This window comes from Coregonus clupeaformis, chromosome 26 (assembly GCF_020615455.1).
Source record: "Coregonus clupeaformis isolate EN_2021a chromosome 26, ASM2061545v1, whole genome shotgun sequence".
Lineage (NCBI taxonomy): Eukaryota > Metazoa > Chordata > Actinopteri > Salmoniformes > Salmonidae > Coregonus > Coregonus clupeaformis.
The window spans coordinates 28,171,510-28,189,994 of NC_059217.1; the positions used below are offsets into that span (position 1 = coordinate 28,171,510).

The window sequence follows — 18,485 nt, forward strand, 5'->3', positions numbered from 1 at the left end:
CTCCTCCCTTTCTGCATCCTTTGACTCCCTGTGTCCCCTATCCTCCCGGCCGGCTCGGTCCTCCCCTCCAGCTCCGTGGCTTGACGACTCATTGCGAGCTCACAGAACAGAGCTCCGGGCAGCTGAGCGGAAATGGAAGAAAACTAAACTCCCTGCCGACCTGGCATCTTTTCACTCCCTCCTCTCTACATTTTCTTCATCTGTTTCTGCTGCTAAGGCCACTTTCTACCACTCTAAATTCCAAGCATCTGCCTCTAACCCTAGGAAGCTCTTTGCCACATTCTCCTCACTGCTGAATCCTCCCCCCTCCTCCCTCTCTGTGGATGACTTTGTCAACCACTTTGAAAAGAAGGTTGACGACATCCGATCCTCGTTTGTTAAGTCTAATGACACTGCTGGTCCTGCTCACACTGCCCTACCCTATGCTTTGACTTCTTTCTCCCCTCTCTCTCCAGATAAAATCTTGCGACTAGTGACTGTAGGCCGCCCAACAACCTGCCCGCTTGACCCCATCCCCTCCTCTCTTCTCCAGACCATCTCCGGTGACCTTCTCCCCTACCTCACCTCGCTGATCAACTCATCCTTGACCGCTGGCTATGTCCCTTCCATCTTCAAGAGAGCGAGAGTTGCACCCCCTTCTCAAAAAAACCAACACTCGATCCCACTGATGTCAACAACTACAGACCAGTATCCCTTCTTTCTTTTCTTTCCAAAACTATTGAGCGTGCCGTCTTTAGCCAACTCTCTTGCTATCTCTCTCAGAATGACCTTCTTGATCCAAACCAGTCAGGTTTCAGGACTGGTCATTCAACTGAGACTGCTCTTCTCTGTGTCACGGAGGCTCTCCGCACTGCTAAAGCTAACTCTCTCTCCTCTGCTCTTGTCCTTCTAGACCTGTCTGCTGCCTTTGATACTGTGAACCATCAGATCCTCCTCTCCACCCTCTCCGAGCTGGGCATCTCCGGCGCGGCTCACTCCTGGATTGCGTCCTACCTGACCGGTCGCTCCTACCAAGTGGCGTGGCGAGAAGCTGTCTCCGCACCACGTGCTCTCACCACTGGTGTCCCCCAGGGCTCAGTTCTAGGCCCTCTCCTTTTCTCCCTATACACCAAGTCACTTGGCTCTGTCATATCCTCACATGGCCTCTCCTATCATTGCTACGCTGACGATACACAACTAATCTTCTCCTTTCCCCCCTTCTGATAATCAGGTGGCGAATCGCATCTCTGCATGTCTGGCAGACATATCAGTATGGATGACGGATCACCACCTCAAGCTGAACCCTGGCAAGACGGAGCTGCTCTTCCTCCCCGGGGAAGGACTGCCCGTTCCATGATCTCGCCATCACGGTTGACAACTCCGTTGTGTCCTCCTCCCAGAGTGCGAAGAGCCTTGGCGTGACCCTGGACAACACCCTGTCGTTCTCCGCTAACATCAAGGCAGTGACCCGATCCTGCAGGTTCATGCTCTACAACATTCGGAGAGTACGACCCTGCCTTACACAGGAAGCGGCACAGGTCCTAATCCAGGCACTTGTCATCTCCCGTCTGGATTACTGCAACTCGCTGTTGGCTGGGCTCCCTGCCTGTGCCATTAAACCCCTACAACTCATCCAGAATGCCGCAGCCCGTCTGGTGTTCAACCTTCCCAAGTTCTCTCACGTCACCCCCTCCTCCGCACACTCCACTGGCTTCCAGTTGAAGCTCGCATCCGTTACAAGACCATGGTGCTTGACTATGGAGCAGTGAGGGGAACGGCACCTCTGTACCTTCAGGCTCTGATCAGTCCCTACACCCAAACGAGGGCATTGCGTTCATCCACCTCTGGCCTGCTGGCTCCCCTTCCTCTGCGGAAGCATAGTTCCCGCTCAGCCCAGTCAAAACTGTTCGCTGCTCTGGCACCCCAATGGTGGAACAAGCTCCCTCACGACGCCAGGACAGCGGAGTCACTCACCACCTTCCGGAGACATTTGAAACCCCACCTCTTTAAGGAATACCTGGGATAGGATAAAGTAATCCTTCTACCCCCCCCCCCAAAAAAATAAATAAATAAATTGGAAAGTGGTTATCCCACTGGCTATAGGGTGAATGCACCAATTTGTAAGTCGCTCTGGATAAGAGCGTCTGCTAAATGACGTAAATGTGCCCTTGAGCAAGGCACTTAACCCTAATTGCTCCTGTAAGTCGCTCTCGATAAGAGCGTCTGCTAAATGACTAAAATGTAAAAATGTAAATGTTAATAAAGGAACCCAGTCCCGCTCCTCGCACCAAGCAAGTGGTGCGTGTCGCTAGTCCGGTCCGGCCCGTTCCTGCTTCCCGCACTAAGCCAGTGGTGCGTGTTCCCAGTACAGCCCGACCCGTTCCTGCCCCTCGCACCAAGCCAGTGGTGCGCGTCGCCAGTCCGGCCCGTCCTGTTCCTGCTTCCCGCACTAAGCCAGTGGTGCGTGTTCCCAGTACGGCCCGGCCTGTTCCTGCCCCTCGCACCAAGCCAGTGGTACGCGTCGCCAGCCCGGTCCGGCCTGTTCCTGTCCCTCGCACCAAGCCAGTGGTGCGCGTCGCCAGCCCGGCCTGTTCCTGCCCCTCGCACCAAGCCAGTGGTGCGCGTCGCCAGCCCGGCCCGGCCTGTTCCTGCCCCTCGCACCAAGCCAGTGGTGCATGTGTCCAGTCCGGCACGGCCCGTACCTGTTCCACCGGTGCCTGGTCCGTCACCGGTCAGCTGCTCCACTCCGGAGCCAGAGCAGTCCGCTCCACCAGGGTCCAGTCCAGATCCGATCAGCGGCTCCACTCCGGAGCCAGAGCAGTCCGCTCCACCGGTGCCCAGTCCAGCTCCGGTCAGCGGCTCCAGTCCGGAGCCTGTGCAGTCCGCTCCACCGGTGCCCGGTCCAGCTCCAGTCAGCGGCTCCAGTCCAGACCCAGACGTCAGCCCCTCTCCAGGTTCAGGGTCTCCCACATCAGGGTCCAGACAGGGCTTGGTACTTCGTGGGAGGAAGGAGAGGGGAAGCAGCGCGCCGAGGTCCAGACCAGAGAGGCGCAACAGGGAGGCGGAGAGTAAGTGGTCGTCACGCCCTGAGCCGGATCCGCCTCCGAGGTGGAATGCCCACCCGGCCCCTACCCTGTTATGTTTATGTTGTGCGGTCAGAGTCCGCACCTTTGGGGGGGGGGGGTACTGTCACGCCCTGACTCAGAGGACGCTTGTATGTTGAGTCAGGGTGTGTATTTTCCTTGCTGTGTTTGTCCATGTTGTGTTTTCTAGGTTTAGATCTAGATCGTCTAGATCTATGTTGGCCGGTGTGGTTCCCAATCAGAGGCAGCTGTCGCTTGTTGTCTCTGACTGGGGACCATACTTAGGTAGCCTATTGGCACTAGTGGGTTGTGGGATCTTGTTCCGTGTGAGGTATGTTGTTTGTCTACCTTGGACTTCACGTTTCCTTTCATTTGTTGTTTTGTCGGTTGTTTATTCATATAAATAAACATGTATGCATATCACGCTGCGCCTTGGTCCGTCCCGTCTGTAAACAAACGTGACAGTAAGAGAAACTAAAATGTTCTGTTATATTCTTACTGTAAAATACATGACTGAATATACGCGAGTAATGTCTGCTAAATTAACACGTTGATGGCGCAGCCATATAGCCTCGGCTACTAAGCACAGATAAATAAAAACTCTAAACATGCTATTCTGTTCTTTTGAAATACATTGTCTTAGTATCGTGTTTTTTAGGACCTTCCTAAACGAAAGCCTCATATGAAGCAGACAATGCGGTCTTGATGCAGTGAGGGGTGCAGAGAAATAAATAAAAATGTATTGGCTGTAGGCCGAATGTAGATTCTATCTCAACTAATTAAAAAAGGATCAATTTCCCAACTGTGGATATTCGAGCAACTTTGAAATTACTTTGAAACTTTGAAACTATGAAATTCGAGCAACTTTGAGCTGTGGCTACTGTCTCTGGCTGTCGGGAGAGAAATCCACGGAGACTGTGCCACAAAATGAGTGACAAAAAGTTCCAATACCTTTACAAATATAGCTTTATGCTGCAAAATAGCCTTCTAAATAGGCCAAGCCTTCAATATAAACTTTGCCGATGGTTTCTGAAGAGTTCCGTTCATACACTAAGTCAGGTACACAGACTGGAAGCGGAACTTTTCCAGATTCCGCACGATATACATTTTAAGGTAATTTCCGATTGAGCCGACATAAGCAGCGTTTACCGTGAATGCCGTCCCCGCTAAAGCTGGAACATTCTTTTAAATTTCAATCTCGCTGTAAAGCTGAATTTCCACGATGCAGATTGAAAAGAGCCCTCACTCATTCGTGGCTTTGGTTCAAAATAAATAAGTACAGACACATTCTTTCTAATCGTCTTTAATAAATAAAACATTTTACCAAGTTAATATGCTCATGTTGTGTGTGTGTGTGTGTGTGTTCAATTATTTGTGACATTGTGGTTACAATGAAGTATGTAAATGAATGAAATAAAATAAATCCTATTAATAATGAATAATCAGATGCGAGCTTGTCATTTGTCCAACACACCTATTAGCCTACAGCACTCGTATTTCATCAACAATGACGAGTACAAGCATATTAAGGCTATAATAGGCTACCCCCTCTCTACTGTACATACTGTAGGGAGTACAATCCAATGAAAAATGTACCTGGTAATATGATTTAATTTACTGCGGGCCTATGGGTTTAACCTTCTGAATGATTATATTGAAGAGAGAAGGCCAACAAAATAACAACAATTTATTTAGCCTAATTGTTTTTATGACTCCAGACAGTAGCCTATTATTCCTTTTTCCTGCACAAATGAATTTGTCTGCATGTCTATTCAACATTTGGATAAAATAAATCATGCCATGAATTAAGAATTATACACTACCAGTCAAAAGTTTGGACACACCTACTCATTAAAGTTTTTTTTTTTACATTGTAGAATAATAGTGAAGACATCAAAACTATGAAATAACACATATGGAATCATGTAGTAACCAGAAAAGAAGTGTTAAACAAATCAAAATATATTTTATATTTCAGATTATTGAAATAGCCACCATTTGCCTTGATGACAGCTTTGCACACTCTTGGCATTCTCTCAACCAGCTTCATGAGGTAGTCACCTGGAATGCATTTCAATTAACAGATGTGCCTTCTTAAAAGTTAATTTGTGGAATGTCTTTCCTTCTTAATGCATTTGAGCCAATCACTTATGTTGTGACAAGGTAGTGGGGGTATACAGAAGATAGCCCTATTTGGTAAAAGACCAAGTCCATATTATGGCAAGAACAGCTCAAATACTTTAAGACATGAAGGTCAGTCAATACGGAACATTTCAAGAACTTTGAACGTTTATTCAAGTGCAGTCGCAAAAACCATCAAGCGCTTTGATGAAACTGGCTCTCATGAGGACCGCCGTAGGAATGGAAGACCCAGAGTGACCTCTGCTGCAGAGGATAAGTTCATTAGAGTTACCAGCTTCAGAAATTGCAGCCCAAATAAATGCTTTACAGAGTTCAAGTAACAGACACATCTCAACATCAACTGTTCAGGGGAGACTGTGTGAATCAGGCCTTCATGGTCAAATTGCTGCAAAGAAACCACTACTAAAGGACACCAATAAGAAGAAGAGACTTGCTAGGGCCAAGAAACACGAGCAATGGAGTCCAAATTGGAGATTTTTGGTTACAACCTCCGTGTCTTTGTGATATGCGGTGTGGGTGAACAGATGATCTCGCATGTGTAGTTCCCACCGTAAAGCATGGAGGAGGAGGTGTTATGGTGTGGGGGTGCTTTGCTGGTGACACTGTCTGTGATTGATTTAGAATTCAAGCCACACTTAACCAGCAGGGCCACCACAGCATTCTGCAGCGGTACACCATCCCATCTGGTTTGGGCTTAGTGGGACTATCATTTGATTTTCAACAGTGCTCAGCATATGTGGGAACTCCTTCAAGACTGTTGGAAAAGCATTCCAGCTGAAGCTGGTTGAGAGAATGCCAAGAGTGTGCAAAGCTGTCATCAAGGCAAAGGGTGGCTATTTGAAGAATCTCAAATAAAATATATTTTGATTTGTATAACACTTTTTTGGTTACTACATGATTCCATATGTGTTATTTCATATTTTGTATGTCTTCACTATTATTCTACAATGTAGAAAATAGTAAAAATGAAGAATAACCCTTGAATGAGTAGGTGTGTCCAAACTTTTGACTGGTACTGTATATTTTTATTTTCACAATGCAATGTGGCACATTGACAACTCAAATCACTTTGAAAGAGCCATAATCTAATGAAAGCCTATCGCCGACATAACAAAACAAAACATTTACATTCAATGTTGTTTAGATAATAACATAGTTTAATTGAATTAAGTGATAATGCCTGAGAAGCCGGTGTTTGGAGGATATATTGGCACGGGGGTTCGTCTCGGGCCGGCAAACCGTGCCAATATATCCTCCAAACACCGGCTTCAAGGGCATTATCAGTTTTATACAACATGTTACCAAAAATATTCAAATAATGATTGACATATTTTCATAAAAAATGTTATTTTTATGAATTTATTCATACTATTTCATCCTTCCACAAGATATAGTCCCGACACAAATCTAGGGTTGCTACCCAACCCAGCTGGTTGTTCGTTTTATCGGTTCAGTTGCCAGAGACGCAACCCAGTCGTTCAGTCTTTTTGTTCTGTATCTATGGACGCGACCCAGTCGTTCATTCTAAATGTTCCATTGCCATACTGGCTGGCAACGTTCTTATCCCTTGCTTGCTAGCTACCCAACTACGGCTAACTTACAGTCACGTCAAACAGTGCAGCCATAATAACAACAGTAGCTGCATTTGCATTTGTTTAAACTGTTTTCTAGTGACATTTTTTGGGATGCATCCATAACAATGAGCTAATGAGGCACGCTTTCGCCTGACATAGAAAATGTGCTCTCTCGTCAGGACACTGTTGTTCAGAGGAGCTAGCCAACAACACAGCTAACACGATCATTTCAAACTGAAGCTGGAAAGACTGCAAACTAGCTGCACTTTGTTTCGTTTTACCTTTTTTCCATTGACATTTCTTTGTATATATCCATAAAAATGATGCCAGCTGATTCATGATTTCGACTGGCTGAGAAACGCTGCCTGCCTGTCTGTCTCGTCCTGACTCCCGACATGTTCATTACTATGGGAGATCGAATTTGAGATCGAATTTGAATATTGAAACAATGTTGCAAATGTTGGAGAGACAGACAGCAAGGTTAATACAAATCTCCGCTGTTGAAAACTAAATGTTAGTCTAAAATAAATGTGATAATGTCTAGATGCTTTTTATAGTGGATATCAAGTTTATAAATTGACTGGCTGGGCTGATGAGACTGTGGGTTGCGCAGTCAGATAGAACAGAGTAAATAGGCAATTAAAGTCATAGATTTAGCCGGTGGTAACTTGTGGAATAGACACCGGCTGGAATGCAATTTTAACCAATCAGCATTCAGGATTAGAACCACCCGTTGTATAAACAATTCCCAGAGTCGAATATAGGCTGCAAAAATTCTACATTTATTTAGTATAAGCCTACTGAAACTTTTACCAGCCACACCGCTTTAGGCCCATGGCCTGCGTAAGGCCTATGAATGAAAGCCTGAATTAGACAACAAATAAAGCAACAACAAAAAAAAACTTTCGACAAAGAAGTAGCCAATTTAATTAGCAAAAATATCATATTCATCACTTAAACGAAAGCCTGAATTAGCCAACAAATAAAGCTACTGAAACAATAACTTCAAAAACAGTCCATTCACTGCTGTGCAGAAAAACGATGTCATCCACCGTGCCTGGTCAGCTTGCTTCCCCTCGAAGACACAATTACCAGGTGAAGAGTATGCTGTTTGCTTTCCTCCATTGCAAGTGTGGCCTCTTTGAAGCATAGAGGAAATCAACAAGATCCCCACAAGCATTCTATCAGAATAGCTGGCCTTCTGTTATCTTCAGTTCTGCGCTGGGAACTGTCCCACTTTGTGGTGAATTGCACCTGCTCCACGAGCACCAACTCTTTGTTTATGTAAAGGAGTGTAAGGCACAAGTATCCTATTTTTGGAAAATCGTCAGTCCAAATGTCAAGTGTAATTGCGCCATTACCCAAGCTCTCTCTCCACTCCAGGACCTCCCGCCAGCTGATTTTTGGGCCCATGCAGGACTCTATAGCGCAAGAGGAGAGAGATTCTCGGACAAAAACATTTACACCTCCAAATATTTACAAAAGGATAGTGTAATAGCTCGGCTAGGTGTGAAAATGCAGTTTAGGCTACGGATAGATGCTGCGGTCAGTCATCTGAGCGAGGACAGGAGCAAGCTCAGCATGCATATTGGGTTTTAACCTTCTGAATGAATGAATGATTATGGAATGTTACCGAATAGATAACAACAATAGAAAGAAGCATCTGGTGGCATCTCGATTTACAGCATTTCCCTCAATCAGACAACAACATATGTTCAAAAGTAGCCCAATTAGCAGGAGGGATGGGGGCATCTTCTTGTTGCTGAAGTTTATAATGGCTGTCAGTCAAAACCCATACAGCACTTTTATACGGAGAACGGGCAACAACGAAAATAATGTATAAAGAAAGGCCATGACATAATATCAAAAAGAGAATGGAGAATGGAACGAGTCACATTTGAATTGAAACGACCAGATTTCATTGAAAATACCAAATGTCGGCCATTAACCATCTGAATATTTCATACACTATTATGGGACTTGGCTGGCTCGATCTTCTTATTTTTTTCTTCCTATGGGCCTACAATGAAATATATATTTCAATTTTAATCATGAAGTGTATTCACTATCGCATGGCATGGTTATCTTTGCTCAGCTTCAAAAGCCCTGATTAATAAATGGAGTAGATGTGCACAAAGATGCCCTCTGGTGGTTTGAACAAGCATTAACGGCAAGCACAGTAAAACACCTTACCATACCGTAGTATTACGGAACTTTTAATTGAGGAACCACTGTATCCCTTAAACAATGTAACCTACGCTTTGGTCCTATTATTGCTCACATAATTTCTATTTGCCGCAACATTTTAAAACAATGTAACTCGGACTCAAAATGGCATGCCCATATTCCAATAATTCACAATAATGCCTTGCGATCTGGAAGGCAGCCTTTTGCATCCCCCCAATGATCAAAACGTGGAATCCGTACCTTTGCTGATATCATGGACAGTATAGGTTTGAGAACATTTCGAGATTCGACAGACACATATACTGTACATTACCAGGCAACTCCTTTTTTCTATATTTACAACTTAGGTCAGCTATGCTAGCCTATGGAATCCCTTGGGAAACCCAATTACGAACCATCCAATGATGAAGTGTTCCACAGGGATGCTGGCCCATGTTTACTCCAATGCTTCCCACAGTTGTGTCATGTTGGCTGGATGTCCTTTGGGTGGTGGACCATTCTTAATACCCATAGGAAACTGTTGCGCGTGAAAAGCCCAGGAGCTTTGCATTTCTTGACACAAACCGGTGTGCCTGGCACCTACTACCATACCACGTTCAAAGGCACATACATGTTTTGTCTTGCCCATTCACCCTCTGAATGGCACACATACACAATCCATGTCTCAAGTGTCTCAAGGCTTAAAAATCCTTCTTTAAACAGTCTCCTTCCCTTCATCTACACTGATTGAAGTGGATTTAACAGGTGACATCAATAAGGGATCATAGCTTTCACCTGGTCAGTCTATTTCATGGAAAGAGCAGGTGTAATTAATGTATTGTATACTCAGTGTGTATACATATATATTTTATGTTTTATTTATTTGCTTTCAGCCCACAGGGAAGGGGTGATATGGGGAGGTTTTTCTCTGGTCGCCAGTAGGGGGGCGGGAGGGTGGATGTAAAAGCATCTACGGTTGATACACTAAATTACCAAAAGTATGTGGACACCTGCTCGTCTAACATCTCATTCCAAAATCTCATTCCAAGAGTTGGTCCCCCCTTTGCTGCTACACCCTCCACTGTTCTGGGAAGGCTTTCCACTAGATGTTGGAACATTGCTGCGGGGACTTGCTTCCATTCAGCCACAAGAGCATTAGTGAGGTCGGCACTGATCTTGGGCGATTAGGCATGGCTCGCAGTCGGCATTACAATTCATCCCAAAGGTGTTCGATGGAGTTGAAGTCAGGGCTCTGTGCAGGCCAGTCAAGTTCTTACACACCGATCTCGACAAACCATTTCTGTATGGACCTCGCTTTGTGCATGGGGGCATTGTCAAGCTGAAACAGGAAAGGGCTTTCCCCAAACTGTTGCCACAAAGTTGGAAACACAGAATCGTCTAGAGTGTCATTGTATGCTGTAGCATTAAGATTTCCCTGCACTGGAACTAAGGAGCCCAGTCAAAAGTTTGGACACACCTACTCATTCAAGTGGTTTTCTTCATTTTTTACTATTTTCTACATTGTAGAATAATAGTGAAGACATCAAAACTATGAAATAACACATATGGAATCATGTAGTAACCAAAAAAGTGTTAAATAAATGAAAATATATTTTATATTTGAGATTCTTCAAATAGCCACCCTTTGCCTTGATGACAGCTTTGCACAATCTTGGCATTCTCTCAACCAGCTTCACCTGGAATGCTTTTCCAACAGTCTTGAAGGAGTTCCCATTTATGCTGAGCACTTGTTGGTTGCTTTTCCTTCACTCTTCCGTCCGACTCATCCCAAACCACCTCAATTGGGTTGTGGAGGCCAGGTCATGTGATGCAGCACTCCATCACTCTCCTTCTTGGTAAAATAGCCCTTACACAGCCTGGATGTGTGTTGGGTCATTGTCCTGTTGAAAATCAAATGATAGTCCCACTAAGCCCAAACCAGATGGGATGGTGTACCGCTGCAGAATGCTGTGGTGGCCCTGCTGGTTAAGTGTGGCTTGAATTCTAAATCAATCATAGACAGTGTCACCAGCAAAGCACCCCCACACCATAACACCTCCTCCTCCATGCTTTACGGTGGTAAATACACATGCAGAGATCATCCATTCACCCACACCGCTTCTCACAAAGACACGGCGGTTGGAACCAAAAATCTCCAATTTGGACCCATACCAAAGGACACATTTCCACCGGTCTAATGTCCATTACTCGTGTTTCTTGGCCCAAGCAGGTCTCTTCTTCTTATTGGTGTCCTTTAGTAGTGGTTTATTTGCAGCAATCGACCATGAAGGCCTGATTCACACAGTCTCCTCTGAACAGTTGATGTTGAGATGTGTCTGTTACTTGAACTCCGTGAAGCATTTATTTGGGCTGCAATTTATGAGGCTGGTAACTCTAATGAACTTATCCTCTGCAGCAGAGGTAACTCTGGGTCTTCCATCCCTGTGGCGGTTCTCATGAGAGACAGTTTCATCATAGCGTTTGATGGTTTTTGCGACTGCACTTGAAGAAACTCAAAGTTCTTGAAATGTTCCGTATTGACTGACCTTCATGTCTTTAAAGTAATGATGGACTGTAATTTCTCTTTGCTTATTTGAGCTGTTCTTGCCATAATATGGACTTGGTCTTTTACCAAATAGGGCTATCCTCTGTATACCCCCCCCCACCTTGTCACAACACAACGAATTGGCTCAAACGCATTAAGGAAATAAATTCCACAAATTAATTTTTAAGAAGGCACACCAGTTAATTGAAATGCATTCCAGGTGACTACCTCATGAAGCTGGTTGAGAGAATGCCAAGAGTGTGCAAAGCTGTCATCAAGACAAAGGGAGGCTATTTGAAGAATCTCAAATATAAAATATATTTTGATTTGTTTAACACTTTTTTGGTTACTATATGATTCCATATGTGTTATTTCATAGATTTGATGTCTTCACTATTATTCTACAATGTAAAAAAAAATTTAAATAAAGAAAAACCCTTGAATGAGTAGGTGTGTCCAAACTTTTGACTGGTACTGTATATTTTTATTTTCACAATATGGTGGGAAGGAAAGATAATTCTTCATGTTGTTGTTTGTTTAGTGTGTTACCATTTGCCCAGAAGTGGTTAGATTCTATGGATTATTCAATTACATTGAGCTGATTTCTGACGTGCTGTTCCTTTTTCTTATTATATTTCTGTACTCTACGACCCTGTGTGGCTCAGTTGGTAGAGCATGGCGCTTACAACGCCAGGGTTGTGAGTTTGATTCCCGTGGGGGACCATTATGAAAATGTAAGTTGCTCTGGATAAGAGCATCTACTAAAATGTAAATGGACTGTTTTCTGGGTCTCAATGTTTTTGGTTGGATAGGTTTCTCAATTTCTTTCTTGTCACTGTTGTTAATTTTCTTAGGTTGTCTGCTTGAAATTGTTAGATTTGATGATCAAATGTACTGTTTAGGCTTTCTATTGGCAAGTTTACACCTTCACTATTGCAGTGAAAGTATTTTTCCCCCAGGAAGTTGTCTAAAAGGGATTGAATTTGTTGTTGCCTACTAGTTTTTGACACTACTTTCCTTCCATCTATAGCATTTCTTAATATTATGCAGTTCCTTTGGCTTTCATGACTCATGATTGAGTATTGCTCTGTTCAAGTAGACTGTGATCTGATTGATGGGGGTGACCCCTCTCTCTCTCTCTCTCTCTCTCTCTCTCTCTCTCTCTCTCTCTCTCTCTCTCTCTCTCTCTCTCTCTCTCTCTCTCTCTCTCTCTCTCTCTCTCTCTCTCTCTCTCTCTCTCTCTCTCTCTCTCTCTCTCTCTCTCAGAACTAGCCCAGGCGCTATGCTGACCACATTCCTCATGCCCTTGTTCAATGGACATTCATCACCCGTCTACTCGTCAAATATTTATAGGGACTGCCAACTTTACAGATTCCGTCATTCTCTGGCACAGCATTATTTTAAAAGACAATGTCCTCCTGCTTTTTCCCATGTCATGTTCTGCTCTCTTGATCAGACAAGGTTTTATTTCTTAATGATCCATCTTGATAACATTCTTGATGATATTCCGCTAGCTCCCAAGGCGTTGGAGTACATTCCTACATCACTCCCAAAGCACCACTCCTCCTAATCACAGTATAATAATCACTTTCATATTAGTATTACTCACTCAACAGCTCATCTAATGAAGTGAATCATTCATTGTCCAAGTGCTATATACAGGAACACAGTTCTACAGTAACTATAGTAACCTTGGGCATACACAAGAGGTGTGACTGTGAGGTGTTCTATTGCTGACAGGCAGAGGTCAGAGGAGCGCTGGGTCAGTCAGTCTATAGGGTCATCGTGTCAAACACTGTGTCCACACACACTGTGGGGTTTTTCCACTTCCCACAGATGTGATGGTCGGGATGCGTGTGTACGTACAACATGTGTGAGTGTGTGTGTTTGTGTGTGCATACCTGTGGGTCGGACAGGCGTCCCAAGTCTGGGTAGAGGTAGAACTTGATTCCTATGAAGGCTCCAGGCAGGGTGACCCCTCTGATGAGCAGTATACACAGCATGATGTACGGGAAGGTAGCTGTAAAATACACAACCTGAGGGGAACAGGGTTAGGGTTGTACTGTACATACACATGGCTACAGTATACACAGTGCAATACAGTACAGCACCAAGGATCACAGATAGCAATTTACAACATAGCGGGTTAACCAGGTGTCTATTCATAACAAGAAGCAAAAGAGTAAATGAATGGTCTCTAGTAAAAAAAGTGCTATCTGAACCTAAAAGGGTTCTTCGGCTGTCACCATAGGGATAACCCTTTTTGGTTCCAGGTAAAACCCCTTTGGGTTCCACGTAGAACCTTCTGTAGAAAGGGTTCTAACTGGAACCCAAAAGGGTTCCACCTGGAACCAAAAAGGGTTCTACCTGGAACCAAAAAAACCTTTTTTCTAAGAGTGTAGTCATCTCAGCTACTGTATCACGTTATCTGCCAGACTACAACAGGACCACATACCTAGAGTACTTGGCTGTCCAAAGGTGTTAAGTAACATTAAGAAAATGTGTATAAATACTTAGAATATATCCTGAACAAGTGACCAGACCAGTAGCAACTCTTGGTCCTATTCATTGCCAGAGACTCTGCTATTGACTTTTGGAATTTAAGAGCCTTTCCGGTAAGAACACCTTTCTATATACCGGTGCTGTTAAGTGGAACAAACTACCACAACAACTTAAAGCTATGCCGACCAAAACGTATATTTTTTAAGTATGTCAAAAGCTGTCTGGTGACCGAACCTTATAACCATTTTCATGTCTGTATCTATGTAATGTATTGCACCATGCACTTTAAGGGACCACAATGGAAATAAATAATTGATTTTGTGTTATCCCTGTTAAATCTTTCAAATGTATGTACTGTGTGTATTTGTATTTCTTAAACTGTCAAATAAAATCACTCAATCAATCAATATAGATAGGTCCCTGAGGCTCTTCCTGGTCAGAAACGGTATTAGGGAGGCTCACAGAGACATCATCTAGAGTAGATTCCTTTACCTTGCCAGTGGACTTGACTCCCTTCCAGATACAGAAGTAAACCAGTACCCAGGCTATGGCCAGACACAGCACCAGGTCCCAGTTGAGAGATCCTATATGGTCTATGCCAGATGAGATACGCAGAACCCTCCGCCTACACAATCACAAACACACAAGGGAACAGATAACATGAGATGACTATAAGTGGATACATATGTGATTGCTATTTACAGATAATCAAACATGATTAGTAAGCTCTGAAATTACAGAGCAAACATGTACATTATGGAGGTATCTGTAAGGACACAACAGCTCTTAAAATCACCCATAAAGAAGACTAGCTTCAAGCCATCCTGTTTTTGTATTCAGCAGCGCAACACCAGTTGGCAAGACAACGGCCAGTTGGCTGAGGAATAAACAGTATGCTACCCAGGCTCCTTAAGGAGATGGAGAAACAATAGACTCTTAGTACTTACTCCCAGAACTCAATGACAGGAGACGTGGCGTTCGGACGTGGCTGATTGAAAGAGTCATTCCTCCTCTGGAACTCCATGCAGGAATCTTGAGAACAGAGATGCACAACAAGTTCACACACAAGTTCAGTGAGGACACTGGCTATATGGTTTCTCTAGGGAACCCAACCATATTCTAACGTTAGGTAAGGCTACATGGGACACCACCAAGGTGCTCTTTGGGATTTTAGGCTGGGTTTCTGTTTAAGCACTTTTTGACAACTGCTAATGTTAAAAGGTCTTTATAAATACATTTGATTGATTGAGCGTAATACTGGATGTTTCAGCTCAACCTCTCTCTCTATATGGTGGCATATTGGAGTTTTCCTTATACAATCGTGTTTTGAGGGCAGCTCTGCCTCGAGGGCAGAAACAATTTGAATGTTTAGGCAATAAATATGATTGGTTCAGTTTAAGTAATCCCAATTGGTTAGGGTTAGGGGTTGAGTAACATTCGAACCAGCAACCTTGCCGGTGAGCTTTCATCCAACCAATCATATTCCTTCTTCCCTTGAGGCAGAGCTTCGACAAGATTGAATAAGGAAAACGTCCACTGAGCATATGGTGGATCTCTGACCTGTGTTCCATGTGTTGTTGCAGGAGGCCCAGGGCAGGTCCCAGGTGAAGGAGTAGGACAGGTAGAAAATGGCCCAGGCCAGTACGATGATGTAATAGAAGTTCAACAGAGCCACGATGACTTGTGTGGCGTAGCCCACTCCTGCAGCGAGGACCAAGGACAAGTGGAGCATTGTGGCTAGCTATGACAATGGCTTTCAATGTTGAATACAACAACACGCATGAAAACCATGACTTCATTCACATTGCCGACTCTACCATTTCCCATCCGGTAGCCTCTCTGGCTCCTGTGTGAATGTCTACAGTTATATTGTCCTTATTAGGAGCCAATTGAATGATGAAAGCATTGGATACTTGGAAGTCTGCCAGTGTCAGTGGCATGCCAACCATTACATCAACCCCCTCCTACTACATACTGGCGGACAAGCACGCACTAACACACACATGCACTCACACACTAAGGCAAAAAGTTCTACACATTTATATTTTATTCAATTCAGTTATGCAGACAAGTAGTAGACATGGGAGTAGATAGAGGTAAAATCCACTAAAAAACTATATTTTGGTATTTTTTTAATTAGTCCATTTTTAAATTAGTCCATTTAGTCCATTTTTTTAATACAGTCCCAAAATGTTTTGCACTTTCAAGAAGCAACATGATGATGCAAAATACCAAAAGATAGCTTTTGGGTGGATTTTCCCTTTAACCCTGTCCTTGAAAGGCATTAATATGCAGTGCACATTAAACAAAATGTAGTTCTGACAAAATGTTTTGTAACTGTACTATAACTGAAAAGCCAGATGTAGTTTCACAGGAACATCCAAATTAGTAAATCCATGAAGAAAGGCATTGCGTCATAGACAGTAGATATTAGAGGAGGATCACCTTCAAACAGTGGAGTGATCTTCCTCCAACAGGTGATGCCTCCCTCGCTGGTGTACTGTCCTAGAGCTGTCTCCAGGAAGAATACTGGGATCCCACACGTGAAGAGGAAGATCAGGTAGGGGATGAAGAAAGCACCTGTTGGGAGGAGAGGGGGAGAGTAGAGAAGTTATCAAGGTGTCGACTCAAGCACTAGAACTCAATTTTGATATGAGGTCAGATGACATATGCAATCAACAAGGATGATGCCTTTTGAGGCAGCATTTCAAGGTCGGACGTTTAAATTGCAGTGTCTCAAAGGTACTCTAAAATGCTACATTGATTTGGCCAATTTTAAAGTCAGCATCCAACGTATCCTTTGCCGGGTATGATATCCACAGACCTTGCGGCGCAACTTCCATTACAATTAATGGCGGACGGAAGACCCCGATTTGGAGAACATTCTCCAGAAGAATGAGGAGTAACTTTGTGAAATGTGAGAATTATGTTTATTTATTTTCCAAATTATTTGAAAATGTTGATCAAATTACAGTAATTTGAATAATAATGTCAATAATTTGGACAATGGCGAGTTTGCTGTTACAATGCTAGCCAAGCTAGCTAACGATGACATTTTACCAAGATATGAGAAATGGGGGCTAGACATAATGCCTATGCATCAACAATTGTTTTCTGATAAAATGATACATTATCTTCACCCTAACATTCTACAGATATAAAAACAATGAAGTTTAAAATGAGCAATTAAAAAAACATCCAGCCTGTCGTTATGAAAAACTTGTTTTAATTGGTACCTCCATAATATTGTGGGATATAATAAATTCCAGGAAATGAGTGTTGATGTTTTGACTTCTCTCAAAGCAAACAGTTGTGTTGTTTGCTACTACTGGACTGCATGTTTGATATGTTTTATGAGTCTGGGCTTGGCAGCACAGAAGCAGAAACAGATATCAGTCTGAAAATAGCAATTGTTATCCACAATTTATTAGGGGGATTTATTGCTCAACAACCATTTACATACCTCCAAATTAGCACTTTTGAGGTTTTACCCACTGCTCATCCCAGATTCCATGCCCTTCATAACTGTTTATAGCATTAAAACACAATGTCCTCAAAGGCTCCAGTGCCATTTAAGTTCATAACAACAGGCTTTGGGTCAGTTAACAGCAAAATAGTAGCTAAACTGATATTTCTTCAATGATATGGATATGACATCAGTCACAGTTGTCCTGATCAATAGTACTGAAGGACAATTATGAACCGATAATATGAACAAAATGATGTGACATGTTGTCACTGAGCACTATGATGGTAGTCCTTTCCTGCAGTCAAATGACCTAGTGGCCTCATGGGTGGAATGTTATTAATATTTTTCATAATTACATTATTAATAAACATATATATTTGTTTTAATGTCTGAAAATCCGGTGTTTCTATGTCAAACGGTTTTGTTATATTTCAGTCTTCTGTGATGTATATAAAGTGTAATATTGGGATGCAAACTCAAAATGGAATACATTTCAACTCTATATCTGACATGGTACAGGTGTCTTCTTTTTTTTAAGCCCATAACCATGTGTGTGAGGTGTATACTTTTGTTTCAAAGTAGATTTGTTTAAGACTACCAATAAACCCTCTGTTTGACCCTGATTTAGCCCACTGCAGTAAAAGGTTAACACCCACCTCCTCCGTTCTTGTAGCACAGGTAAGGGAAGCGCCACACATTGCCCAGTCCTATGATCTCCCCGGCGACAGATAGGACAAACTCCACCTTGTTGCCCCATTGACCCCTCTCCTTCATCTTCTCATCGCTCTGTGGCACAATGTCCAGGGGCCGACTGTGGTCGTTGGAGGGGTCCATCTTGGGCAGGCTCTCCATGTCGCCTGAAGAAGCACCACATTGGAGTGAGTGGAGGAGAGGTGAGACACTGTGAGGGAGAGGAACGCTACCTTCCATAATTATATAGGCTAACCCCACAGCCTAAAGTCTTGCATTCACTGTGTAGTGATATTGAGCAGGGAAGGGGTTTCTTCTCCTGTAGTATCTGTGTG

At 43.5% G+C, this 18,485-nt stretch overlaps 1 protein-coding gene across 2 annotated transcripts in view; it reads right to left on the reverse strand.

Annotated features, from left to right (window-relative positions):
* Window positions 1-18,485, reverse strand: part of LOC121540598 (sodium- and chloride-dependent GABA transporter 2-like) — a 44,632-nt gene that overhangs the window by 17,490 nt on the left and 8,657 nt on the right. Inside the window, exons 2-7 of one of the 2 annotated variants that reach the window (XM_041849597.2) lie at window positions 18,117-18,317; window positions 16,437-16,571; window positions 15,552-15,692; window positions 14,939-15,023; window positions 14,484-14,616; window positions 13,391-13,525 (exon numbers count right to left, since the gene is read on the reverse strand). In XM_041849597.2, the coding sequence (XP_041705531.1) occupies window positions 13,391-13,525; window positions 14,484-14,616; window positions 14,939-15,023; window positions 15,552-15,692; window positions 16,437-16,571; window positions 18,117-18,317 (830 nt within the window). The remainder of the gene's footprint in view (window positions 1-13,390; window positions 13,526-14,483; window positions 14,617-14,938; window positions 15,024-15,551; window positions 15,693-16,436; window positions 16,572-18,116; window positions 18,318-18,485) is intronic. The other variant, XM_041849598.2, reaches the window with a different exon arrangement.